The sequence below is a fragment of the Labrus bergylta genome, chromosome 5 (genome assembly GCF_963930695.1).
Source record: "Labrus bergylta chromosome 5, fLabBer1.1, whole genome shotgun sequence".
NCBI classification, from domain to species: Eukaryota; Metazoa; Chordata; class Actinopteri; order Labriformes; family Labridae; genus Labrus; species Labrus bergylta.
The window spans coordinates 18,351,580-18,364,927 of record NC_089199.1 but is presented as its reverse complement, the minus strand read 5'-3'; the positions used below and the strand labels follow the sequence as shown (position 1 = coordinate 18,364,927).

Below are 13,348 nucleotides of genomic sequence, written 5' to 3'. Positions count from 1 at the left end.
TCAGTTTGTCTTTTTTTTTTTCCTGTATCAATCTCAATGAAAGTGAAGAAGAGAGACAACAAGAGCGTTTCTGCTACCCCTCAAACTAACAATGCTCATGGAAGGGAATACTTCAAAAAAAGGTGGATGGAAACTTAAAAACAAAAAACATTTTGGTATGAATGATCCAAGTCCAGGCACTCGGGTTTTTACTCATAGGGCTTGAAACATTCGAAAAAACCCATCGCACACACCCTGAAGAAGATGTAAGCCAAGAAGAATCACCTTTATATCAGAAGTGAAGTTAAAGGAGACATTAAAACTAGGTCCTGACCATATTTTGACTGTATTTTGTAGGGCCGATAAAAATATTGATATTGTGATATTTTTAGATTTGTGAAATCTGTAGAAATAAATAGATATAGATAAACAAATAAGTAGCGTTGATTCCTCAAGTGCAGTTATCAGACACTTGCGGAAAAGATATACAACAGAGACAAGATGGTCACTCAACTGGAAAGTAACTGTGCATGTACATGCATTGACACTCAGAGTGATGCTGCTTGTTGTAATCCATAGCTCTAATTAAAACAGCCGGTTGTTTAACTTGGCCATATCACTTACAATTTCAGTGATATGGTCATTACAGAGGGTGTTACGTTTAGGTTGTGTTGGAGATGACACTAAGATGAACTTTTTTTAAATCTCCGAAAAGTTTTCCCAATAATTGCCTTCAAAAAAATGAAGATAAATGCAGTTAAAATAAGTGTTAGAAAGAAAATTTGCAGCATGGTTAAGAAAACCTTATTTGACTGCCACTGGGTAAATGACTTGCCACTGCAAAGTGAGTCTACTGCAAACAAAACACTCAATGAGTAACATTTGTCCCCTGCAGTGGTTCTAAATGATGCCACCAAGTAGCTCTGCTGCATCACAATTACCTGCCAGTGTGTCTCTTTACTCCATTAACATAAGCAAGCTTTTTTTTTTACTTCAGTGAGACGCTACTGAGGGTCCAGAGGTGATGGAGAAGCTGCATAAGATATTGTATATATAAAAATGGTAATGATACAGTCACTTTCTGCTGCTCTCTTCAGTGAAAATGATATGGATGTGCTAAAAGCAGATAGACTGAAGAAATCCAGGTAGAAAAAGTACAAATAGCGGTCTACTCTAAAATATACAGCTGAAAATAGACTACCCCAAGACACAAATGTGTAACCCAAGGTGCAGCTAGATAGATGGGTTGTTTGAACACACTTTGCACTGTGCGACTTGTTTGTCTATTTATATACTTTTCCACTCATTAGAAATAATTGGAGGAATGAGCCACCCAGTATGAAATTGAATTTTTGCACTCTGTCTGGGACAATCATCAGAGATAAATAGGACGTAATCTGTCATCTGATCGCACTCAAGGAGTGAAAGTACATGCAGTGCAAGGCGTGATGTGACAAAGACCATTGAGCAAATAAATACTAATGACATGGCAACTTTGCCACAGGTGAATCTTTCTATTTGCCCGTTGAGACATGCGCTGATTATTTCTCACTAACTCATTCACAGCTGTGAGTGGCACTTAAAAAACAGTAGGGGGCAAAGTCTTGAAAAGGCAAACATATAATTGGCCACTTGCTAACTCCTTTGCCCTGATGCTGTTTGTCTGCTCTACAGGGACTCTTATCAAAACACAATGTTTTACCAGCGGTGCCTCATACCATCTGGGTCAACCACAGTGTGGTGTGCCTGATGCTCGTTATACTCAGCTCACAGTTGGTTATATTTTCACTTTTTGGAAAAGTTAGCAAAACAATAACCTTTACATTGTTTTTATAGGGTTGCCTTCAGCCCAAGAAGTCTGAGGTAATTTATAGAGATTATTTTGAATATGTTCGTTATCACTGATTTACTCAGACACATGAAGATGTTCGCTCCAAGTAACCAATGGAAAGACTGTTACAGCAACCAGACGTTCCTGCAAATGTTAAAGTTATCCTTCTATTTTAAAACAACTCTTAAATTTCTTAAAGCCTTTTTGCCTTCATTTGATAGGACAGCTGAAGAGAGACAGGAGGGGTAGGGAGGAGAGAGTAGAGGATGACTTGCATGACGGGGCCGAGGTAGCCACTGCTACGAGGACTATAACTCTGGCTGTTTTCGAAACCGCATATCTATACTATCTAAATCAGTATGCAGTATATACTGTATACTGCACACTGAGTTCAACAGTAGTATGTAGTATGACTGCCAGTCGTCAGTTATTTTGCAGTATGCTTGGCCCCGGTTAAACTGGTTTTACTCAGCTGTGAATAATTTGTAGTAATAGAGCAAGCCAAGGACCCTGTAATTGCAGCTGCTTGTCCAGCTGTGGCACATGCACTGTACAGTCTACAAAGCAGGAAAATCCGAGGTGGTAAGACTTATAAATATATGAACATGTCATATTTGTTATTGGTTCATACTGTGGCAAGATATTCAGTCACCGCCACCGACGAGTTCAAACAGCTGCGCTCCAGCATTTTGATCTCTGACCTGGCACTTTGCATTGTGGGAAACAGTACGCGAGGTAGACTGGTCCGATGCATACTGTACAATTTTCCCGAATCAGTATGACATCCTGGTATTTTTGGCATACTGCAGATCTCGCAGTTGTTCACATACTGCATACTGCATACTGCATTTTGGCCAAATCAGTATGTACTAGTAGTATAGTATGCGGTTTCGAAAACAGCCTCTGTTCATGGGGTGCGCAACATAACCGCTAGGCTATCAGCACTCACAAGTTACCCATTCCTTTAATTCAATTTAAACTCTATATTGGACAATATGTACAACTGAAAAATAAAAAAATGCTAAAAAATATATTGAAATTTTAACAGAAGAAATATTATGTCCAACAACAATACTTCATAAGGGTGATATTGCAGCTACAAATGTTAGCATGCCTTGTTAACCAACCAACTACCCAAAGACATAAACCTAAAGAAGTAAAGGTAGTCGAGGAAGTAAAGGTACATTTTTTGAAGAAACTCGAAACTTCGAGGGCTCTGAAAGGAATTTGTAACCATATCTGGACATTTAGCAATAGCTTATGCTAGCTAACTAGAGCTAGTTTGATCCACTCTTTCATTACTACTTATTGAATTCTAAGACCCCCATAATTACTGTGGGTTGAAATGGATAAATTGATCTACCGCTTGTATTATATTAAAACTGCTTATGAGCCGGGGAAGAATGAACACTTAGTATATAGTAACAGTGGCAAACAGGCAATTAAATGTCAACTAATGCAGCAAGTGGTGATTCAAGAACAAACAACTAATTTCTGATCTACTCTCCCAGTTGAGACACATCACTGGAGCTCACCTCTATAAGTGAATATCTGATTATGTGAGGAGAAAAAGTCAAGAAATGGCACGCAGGCTATAGAAAGTGCCAATTCAACCTCCACTTCTCCCTCCTCCTCTTGCCGGCCATAAAACGCAGTGTAATAGGATTCCTAAGCTTTTCCACTGACTGCTTCCACTATCACAAAGACATTTAAGTGCACTAATCCATGACAAATTGTCTCATCTGATCCATGACAAATCGTCTGAGGGGCCGATAGAGACGAGGAGATGGAAGGGAGGGAGGGGGGACAAGAGGATGGAGTGGCAGGCTACGGCCAGGCAAAGCGAGAGAGAGCGAGAGAGAGAGAGAGAGCAGCTCGGCACCTGAATGATCAGCCAGTTATTGCCTAGTTTTTTAGGAAAGGTTGCTTTCATTACCTCGAAGGGCATGCTGTGTGATAGAGAGTGGGATCATATAACGCTGATGAGCTCCCTACCTAAGCCCAGTTTTCAAAGCAATTATATAGTCATGTGGAGGTGCATTATGGGATTTTACTTCCTCTGTTGGCAGGCTTTGTAGATGCCATGTTCAGGAAATGTATGTTTTAAATCAAATGTTTGTCATGAATATGTTTTCTTTAATTTCCCTATAGTTAAATTAGGATCTGAAAGAGGTACTTTTACATGATAAACACCAATTTAAAAAAAAAAAAAAATGAATACAATCCTACTTCAATAATATAAAAGGCAATTCTACAGCCTGGAGATATAATGATTGGATTGTGTGTGTGTGTGTGTGTGTGTGTGTGTGTGTGCATGTGTGTGTGTATAAAGCCTGTATCGGCAGTTAATTCTATATGTTGCCGTGTTTCCACATGAGCCAATGCTGCCAGAGGGTTCCAAGAATTCCTTTTCAACCACTTATATGACTCAGGCTTCATCCATTCAAGTGACTATAATTTAATTGAATTTTCTTCCACCATCAATTCTCACTCTAATTAGTCCCCACAGTTTAATGGGGATGTAAATAAAGCAGATTTAATTGGCAAAAACAAAAACACTATAAGGGAAGGAAGCGTTTTCTGAGGGTAATATGGATGGATCACAAAAGCTCTTACACCGGCAGAAGAAGCAGAATAACAAGAAGATTTCCTCCACTGAAGAGGACGATGTAAAAAAAAAGAAAAAAAAAAGGGAATTTTCACAAGGAGTTCAAAAACTATGGAAACGAGCTCCAAGATAAAACGCAGTGTGTGCATTCAGGTGTGAGCCAGTTAGGATCATTTTCAAACATTCCCAAACACTGAGAGAAAAATCATCAATCATGTGAAGCAGCCAATCATTCAGGGATAGAAAGAAAGAGAAAAAGAGGTGCAAAAAAAAAAAATCAATCCATGCTTAGAGTGGGTATAGCTTCCAGACCCATCCTAATTTACTGAGACAGCAATTCTAAATCAGGTTCAAGGTTTGTGTCAGCACCCCGTATCTTGTCAAGCTTCCTCTCCCCAGAAAACCCTGATCCTCAGATCTTAAGTTCAAGAACTGGAGCTTCATTGGATACATAAAGCTAAAGTTGAATACAACAGTGTTTGAAGAGCAGAGGAAGAGTTTCTTATTTCATTAAAGCTTGACTAGGAACTCACTTTTGCTCTTTTTCCACGTTATGTTTCTTGGCTAATCCAAGTAATTGCATGTTTTTCTTCCCCCCCGAGAGGACATTGTGGCACACTGAACAATCAGCCAATTAAAATACTTCTCAGCCATATGTGATGAGACATTATAAGACATGTCAAATCAGTGGATAAATTCTAAACAGCGGCACCAATTCACTTGTGTTTATCATTTTGTGCAGTCGTGTATAGTATTTTTCATATACATGCATAGTCTGCATACCTTTGTCTGCCATTTAAAGTTCAATCACATTTCATTCCAGCCTTTGATTATGCTTTGTTTTCAAACCAACAGCAGGTAACTTGCATAATAGGCGCTTAGTAAAACAAGACTGTTCCCCTAATAGTGCAATGTACACTGTACAGCATTGTCATTATGGCTGACGCAAAAATGGTCAAACAAAACAGATTGCCATCAAAGTGTAACAGGCAGTGTGGAGTTAGTTTTACAGCTGCACCTGGAACAGATATCATGTTGTTCTATTAGATCTGAGACTCTCTTTATCTGCCCTGTCAGAGTCATAATACAACAAAGCAAGAGCTCAAGCATTGTTATATTCAGACTGCCCCTCTGGGTATTGATACATTATGAACATGACTGATTTTAAACTTAAATACACTAATGCAGTTACATAACTTTAATAACCTGACTAGACAACTTTTTTAGGGAGCATGAGAAGAAAGACGTGTCAACTCTTCACTGTCTCCTGCCAGCAATGCACTGACAATGTAAATTGGTTTTACTTTTACTGCCTTACTATTGAGTCCAATACTATGTGCTGTCATGAGAAGCCTGGTTTGTGCAGCAGCAGTCTTGGCAATGAGCACTTCTTGCTCACTGTCTTGGCAGGTGGGGAGGGAGTAGAGCCGGGCGAGTGTATGTGTGTGTGTGTGTGTGTGTCATGTCACATTCGGCTCATCTGTCAATGTAGTGGATTATTTCTTGAGAGACCAGAATTGGCTGCCCGGAATCAGGCCGCCATCAATCTTCGGCGGTACAAGCAGGACGCAAAGGAGAAGCAGTGTGGAGCAAAGGCTCATGGGAAGGAGAGCAGGCGCTGCTTCCTGAACAGGTGACGAGGCAGTAAGGCAACTTGTTACTCGATCTCAGCCTGGGCGATGACTACACCGATTTGTCAGAGAAACATTTAAAATAAACAAATGCAACTTGAAACTTTATATCTTCCTTTTGCAGCTCAGTGCTGCAGAAGGCAGACTAGCTAATTTCTAAAGTGTTAAACGCATCAACAGGCTGGAGAATTACATCTGCACCTCACTCAACATGCCCTTCACTTCCCCTCCTCAGATACCCTCACATCATCCCCACGTCTGTTTGTCTTAGTCTTTATTTTTTTGGGATGGCTTGTGAGTTTTTGTACCACTCAGTTTCTCAGACAGTCTGCCGGGCTGCATGCCAAGAAATACAAAAGAAATTTATATCAGGATGTGGTTTCTTGCAATATACCAACCCCCTGTTTCCCTTCAAGACGTATGACTGTACTGAAGACAGTACAGTAGGAGGAAAACAGCTTCACCCATCTTGTCAGCCAGCTATTTTGCAGAAAACGCATCAGAGTCAGCAAACAAACTGCGTATGTGAATCCCATATAAAACACTTTATATGAATCTGCTCATCAGCACAGACAATTCGTATCCTGAGATCCTCATGCGTCATTAACAAAACCATATTACAACTTTGTCTTCTGTGTATCACGCATCTTTTCATCCTCCCTTAGAAACACAGACACCTTATTTGATTACAGGAAAAACAGCCAAGCATGAAAGCCAATAGATTTTCTTCAAGGCAAGACATCTCTCTCCATTTTTTTTTTTTCTTTCTTAGCTACGTCCTACACAGGCATATCTATTTATATCTGAGGGCTCTGGCCTCAATGAAACCGGAGAGCCTCTCAAATTATAAAATCAATTCTAATTCAAATATTCATCATAGCATTTCAATTCTGAGAGAGCAGTTCTGGTTAGATCGGTTAACGCTACTCCATGGATGAGTAAGATTGATGTCGGCTTATTCTTCTTTAAATAAAAAATATGATGTACAGTAAATTGTACAGTCGCAGAGCTGCAGGGAAATAAAAGAAAAACAGATGTGCTCGCTTCCAACGCCTGGTTGTGATGGACACTTATCCCTGGGAAGCCTGCTGATTAAGACGGTAAAAACCCACAACATATCTTAATATTATGATTGTCAGCACCAATTACAGCCGTCATCCATCATGATTTGTTTGAGTTTAAAAGTTTTCTGTAGCGCCGCTGTAAATGACTGTTTACTGCAGTGTGAACGCTGTGGACTATAAAATAGCTTCTTCTGATTACATCTTAAAATTTAGTGTTTTGGCCTAAATCAGTCTCTTATATGAAATCCAAGAAGATCAAATCAATGAACTCCGTGTTTATTATCCATCTGAGTTCTCTAACCTTGCATACTCTCAGGCTTGATTGTTCTAAACAGCACAAGTAACCCCACAAGAGCCGTGAAAATGCCACACGATAATGGCCTGAGTGAGAAAATGCTGGTCACTGTGGGAGCATGCACCCTCTTCAGCGCTGCAAGCAGTAAGTGTGCGCTTTGAACCGCCTGACAGGAAACCTTACAGAGAACTCTCACCCATAACTATCCCTTGCCTGGATGACTCTTCTAGATATACGCCAAGGGTGGTGCTTGAAGCTGGAGGAGGGAGGGGAGGTTGGGAGGGGGGCTCTTATTTTTCCCCTTCTAGCCCTTTGGGACCACTGCATTATTCAAGAGACACTTACTGAGCCTTGCACTTGCTTGTACATCTTTGGCACCAAGCTCCACTTGCCAACCAGTCAAAAAGAAGGAAAAAAAAACGACAGAAAAACTGGAAGCCAGCTTTTAAGAATTCATTCAGAGCTCTGTGTCGCTCATCCCTCACCCTCTTGTTCCAATTAACGGCAACTCAGATACTTTAGGAACTTTTCCATCTATCATAGCCGGGATTCTCATGTGTCAGCTGTTCCACAGCAAAGAAAGCCAATTCTCTGACATGCTGCTTAAAGCCACCAGTGTTCAACACAAGCATGGAGAATTCAATGCAGGAGTTTCCCCCCCTTTTGCTGTGCATCAATTACTGTATTTTTGCCTTGCAATGTAACTCACACACACACATAAACCAACACACACACACACACGGGGAACCAAGCAGAAGATAGCATCAATGTTTAACAGCCGCTTCACTTCTGGAGAGAGAGCCTCACTCTCTGTGAGGGTTCAGCATGGGAGTCACACTCATTGTTAAAAGCTTAAAGAAAGCCTTTGCTTTGCTCTAGAAAAAAAATCGTATGCCTTCCCTTTAACACTCCCACATACACAATAAGCATTGCTGGTAAGCTCCTCGATAATCAGAGAATTAAGATCTGCCTCGGCGTCTATCCTCCCCTTTTACCCCTACGGTGCAGAAGGCACCGGGCTTAATTGCCAAACGTTTCCAGTGCAAAAGAGGGAAACATAATTGTCATTTCCATCTAAGCCACAGTGATCAAAGCTCCCTAGGCTACCAGCACAGTAATAGGGATTTTTGCCTACAGCTTGTCCTACTCCAAGCAGTCTCCCAGCAAGACTCAGGGTGTAGTAAAGAATTCTTCACTGCGTAGACAATTCATCTCCCTACCAGCTTACTCAGAGTGTTTGAAGAAGATCTTTGTCTAACAGGGTTTTCATGTTCAGATTTAAACAGCACTGCCAGAGAAACAGAGATAGCAATACAGTCTACAGATGTCTTCTATAAATACCACAAAATGAATATGGAATTTTAGATTTGAGGGTGACTAAATATAAGTAGGTAACCTGCAATTAGAAGCACAATTAGCCGCCTCCCCTTTACTCAGCCTGTGTGACTGTGAGCATGGTGAATCATCATGTTACAGTGCAACGCCGTGGCAAATCATTCTGACATACTGCAGCAGTCTCTCTCTGTTGCCTTCAAACAGCCAAAGCAGAGAAGTGCTGCCCATTCCAGAGGGCAGCAGCTCGCACGGTTAACGCCGCGTGTGCTGTGAACCCAAAATGTGAAAAAAACAAACACGTACCCAGGGTGAGGATGTCTGTGCGACCGGGCCGGGCCACATGGTGCTGCTGGATGGTCTGGTAGAGTGTGGCCTGGCACAGCAGCAGGAAGCCCAGGCTAATCCACATGGCCAACAACCAGGACATGGTGAGGCCGGGTCTGCAGGGCGGCACACCGCAGGGGAGGCACAGCAGGGGAAAAAACAGGAACAGAGATGAGTAACAGTACCTAAAATTTTACAACACAAACATTATGTGTACTGAAACGCACAACACTGAGGAAGCGGAGATGTACTTATTCCACTTGTGATATGCTTATGTTACATAAATATTTATGACGAAAAGTGTACAAGAGATTTCTACTTTATGTATGAAATAAAATAAGGGAAAAAAATCAGGATTTAAAAATACCTGCAGAGTACAGACTCTAACAAAAAAACAAGTTTAGCAACATCAGGCTTTCCCATGAAAACTAACAATGAAATGCTATGTCTTATCTATGCTGTTTTTAAAAAAAAGGACATTTCCATGAACATCAGCAGCAACAATGAAGCCAGGATTGTTCTGAAAGGTTTCGAAAAGATTTAATTTAAAAAAAGGAATGGCTGTGTTGCAGTTTTGTTCAGCGACTGCCTAATGGCTGCTGATGGCCAGCATATGGAGACACGCCTTAGCCCTCTTAGAATAACCATGCTCTCCTCCTTTCCAGGTGTTATTGGAGCTTATCTCCACTCAGAACCTGCGGCGGGAATAAAGAAGCATCACACCATCTCCTTTAAACCAAACCGTGGCAGAGTTTATTAACTTTCCCATAGCTGTCCACACACTACTCAGCAGTTTTGATGAGAATGTTATCTTCAATCCAAATCACTCAGACACTGACTGCAAATGTACATTCACATGTTTCATTTTTCATAGAGGTTGTTACTCGAGTGAATATGATGTAGTAGGTGTGGATCTGATACTCTGTTTGGTGTTCGATTCTACAATATCTTAATACACAAGAGAATGTGGTGAGCCCCAGGGAGTCTCTTCAATATGAACTTCAAACCCAGGGGACACATTTCAACACATGAATGTTTCAAAAGTGCCATGAAGCAGGTGTGAATGAGTAACTTGTATCCAGAAAGCACCAACGCTACTGCTTGCTTGTTTGCTCCAACTAAACCCTTTTTGTGCTCAGATGTGTAACTGGGATTAGAGCCATTAAGTTACTTCAAAAGGCCATGTGTGTTTTGTGCCCTGTTTAATATTCAGGCAAAAGTAAGCATATAATTATGAACAGACCGTTGTAAATCCCCACCCCTGAACGGAATCCAGACTAATCCGCCGGTTTGATGGAAATGTGAACTGGTCCCCTGGATATGTTTTCCTCCCTTTTTTTTTTTTTCTACACCACACAGTGTTTCTGATCGCCGAGCTGATTGAATATTCAGAGGGATCGTTGCGCTCGCGTGGTTAGCTGCATATTGCGCAGAGACTGTGAGCTGCTCCCGGTTATCGGGAGGCATTCTTGCCGAAAATCAAATGTGGTTTCTTACCAGCAGCGTTTTACCAGAGGAGAAGGCGCACAGCAGACATTAAATAAAGCGAACAAGCTTGGGCATCATATCAGACGAAGTTCAGAGGGAAAACAGCTCTCAGGAAAAACAGAACAGAACTCTTGTAGTGGCTGCTGTAGCCTCATTTTCTCAGTCAATATCCGTGTTGTCTTCCTGGCGAAACAGAAAAAAAAAAACACACCGCAGGCTGTTTACTCTTTGTTTTTGTTCTGTCACGTAAAACGAGAGACGACAGCCCCTCTGTGCGTAATTGGAAAGTCCAGCCTGAGAGAGTAAAATGCGGTCCTTAAACAGCAGAACACCTGCAGGAGCATAAATTGCCAAAGCACCTGCACAACGCGCGACGTGATTTTAGAAGATTAGCCTCGGTCTGTTTCTTCCAGCCTTCACTTCGATTTCAAAGACAACTTCAGGGACGACTCGTGGACACACACTGTCACACTAATTAATTTAACCACTCAGGAAAAGGGAATGAGACGCCTCTTCTCTTCCAAACGCACTTTAACTCAGATTCAGTGAACACTTTGACTTTTAGTCTGTCTTTCAGCATATACACACTGCTTACATAAAGAATGGAACTAACTGTACCAATTTTAAACATGTTCGAAAGTCTTGTGTATTTTAATTTTTAGAAGATTTAAATTGGCAAATTCTGTTTTCATTTTGTCACTACTTTCATGCAGAAGAAAAACAGTCATAGTCTGTCATCCTTTCAACAAGCAGTTGTGTCTCCTAAAATTGGGTTGTCCAAGTTAATAAACCCCACCCCATCCCACCCATCATGTCCCCAAAACAGCAGAGGAAGGATTCCTCGAAAGTCCCACACCCTTACCTGAGCAATGTGTTCAGGAGGAAAGGAGCTCAGCCAGAATCACTGCAGACTCACTCCTCTGTCTTAAATACATCCATACTTTGAAGCAAGGGGTTCCCGCCTGAAATTCCGGTCCCAGAAAAGCTTAACAATACACAAAAAAAAAGGGGTGCTGAAATGCTCTTCTTTTCCCTCAACACAGTCTCCTCTGGACCCCTGCTTCTCACTTCCGAGTGCAAACAGTGAGGAGAAAAAACAGCCTGAGGTCTAAGTAACAAACTGGACAGGATGGGAGGCTGATCATGTCACTGCTGTATCTGCCACATGCGATCACAGATCTCTTGCTCTCTGCCTTCCTTCAGCCCGTGTCTCTGCTCCGTCTGCAGAACTCTACTGTTGTGATGACAGGGAGCTAATTTAGCCCCCTTACTTGTCGTCTCCTTCTCACGCATGCGGCGGAAGACTCCAGTGGAATGACTGCTCTGTCTGCTCTTGGCTGCGTCCCCCCATTGAGAAGCTTTGCTGATAGTGTGAGCCTCAGTCCTCTCTCCAGCGCACTAAGTAGAGAGTCTGTGTGAGAGAGCCTGAGCGAATGTGTGAGAGAGCGTGCTTGGGTGTGTGTGAGTGAGAGTGTGTGTGTGTGTGTGTGTGTGTGTATATTACAATGAAGCCCAGCTGGAAAGAGCAAGAGTGAGAGAGAGGGCTGAGAGAGAGAGTCGGATCACATGTCTTAAAGCAAAGACTGCCCACTTCTGCATCAAGACTTCATCAGTAAATTAGGCATGCTTTATTAACCCAGCCCTGTATACATCCCAGGCTCCCATCCACATGTGAGCGCAGCATTCAGCTGACTCTTAGCTGTGTGCATTTGTCAGTTGGAGAGGGTGTGGAGGGGGAGATGACTGAATGTGCCTCTTTTAGTCATCGCCCTGCAGAGTTTGAAGGGTGGGAGAGGAATATGCTCCCAGCACTGCACTTTTAATAGAAGGCAGAGTGCCTCATCAGAGCTCTGCAATCACCATATTATCCACCACGAGCCAGCTGTGCTTTTCTACCTGTTTTTGTGGGGGCTTGTTTGTACTGCCTACCCCCCTTTTTTTTTTTTTTTCTTTTTTTTTTTAGCTTTCCCACCACTGAAACAAAACTTGTATCCACAGCAGCTGCATGGCATTGAAGGAAACACAACCATTGTCTTTTGTATGTGTTTGTGTGGGTGTGTTACCCATGTGTGTGTGTTTCCATTGTGACTGAGCCATGCAGGCAGGCAGGCAGGTGAAAGCAGAGTACGCTTCCATTCCATATGGAGGAACTCCTCTTTAACTCATTATACTGTCAACCATGAGATTTACAGTTTATGCCAATCCTACGCAAACCTGCCATGGCTGACTCACTCACTGTCTGACATTTTATGGGAAATGAACCCTATGCTGCTCACAACAATGCACAGCTGAGGGGCTGCTGGCAGACTGTGAGGATGGTGTTGGTGCTGCGGGGGAGTGCGGACAGATACATTTGATGAGAAATATCCAGATAAACTTTGTGTCAGAACACTAGATACTGTTATTTGTTCAAAATGATCAGCTGTGTATTTGGCTCTTGCAGTCCGTTTATCTTGTGGGTGGAATTTCCCAAGACGGCACACTCAATTGCTGGTCACTGTACTGTGATTCAGGTTATCTTGGACCATCTCCTCTACCACCTCTGCGTGTTCTGTAGACGCCACAGTGAGATCTGATGGCTAGATGTGCACAGTATTACTGCAGGGTGAGAGAGGGGCTACACGTAGACAAACACAGAGTACAAAAATGGAGGCAGATATCTTGAAGGGATTTATTATTCCCTCTGTTGGATTACTCAAAGTGTGATGCGAGTACCTGAGTGGCTAAGATAGTGGCTGTTAGCAGAGACCTCCTCCTGTGCTTCAAAATAGGAGTGCTGTGGTGGTTTTTCCT

General features: G+C 42.1%; 1 protein-coding gene across 4 annotated transcripts in view; it reads right to left on the bottom strand.

Annotated features, from left to right (window-relative positions):
• LOC109983382 (chemokine-like protein TAFA-1) overlaps nt 1-12,178 on the bottom strand; it is a 107,192-nt gene extending 95,014 nt beyond the window's left edge. The window contains exons 1-2 of one of the 4 annotated variants that reach the window (XM_020633081.3): nt 11,418-12,178; nt 9,047-9,183 (exon numbers count right to left, since the gene is read on the bottom strand). In XM_020633081.3, the coding sequence (XP_020488737.1) occupies nt 9,047-9,170 (124 nt within the window). In that variant the 5' untranslated portion in view covers nt 9,171-9,183; nt 11,418-12,178. Of the gene's footprint in view, nt 1-9,046; nt 9,184-10,564; nt 10,861-11,417 lie in introns of those variants that run through there. The other 3 variants (XM_020633080.3, XM_020633078.3, XM_020633079.3) reach the window with 3 other exon arrangements.
• Nucleotides 12,179-13,348: the final 1,170 nt, after the last annotated feature.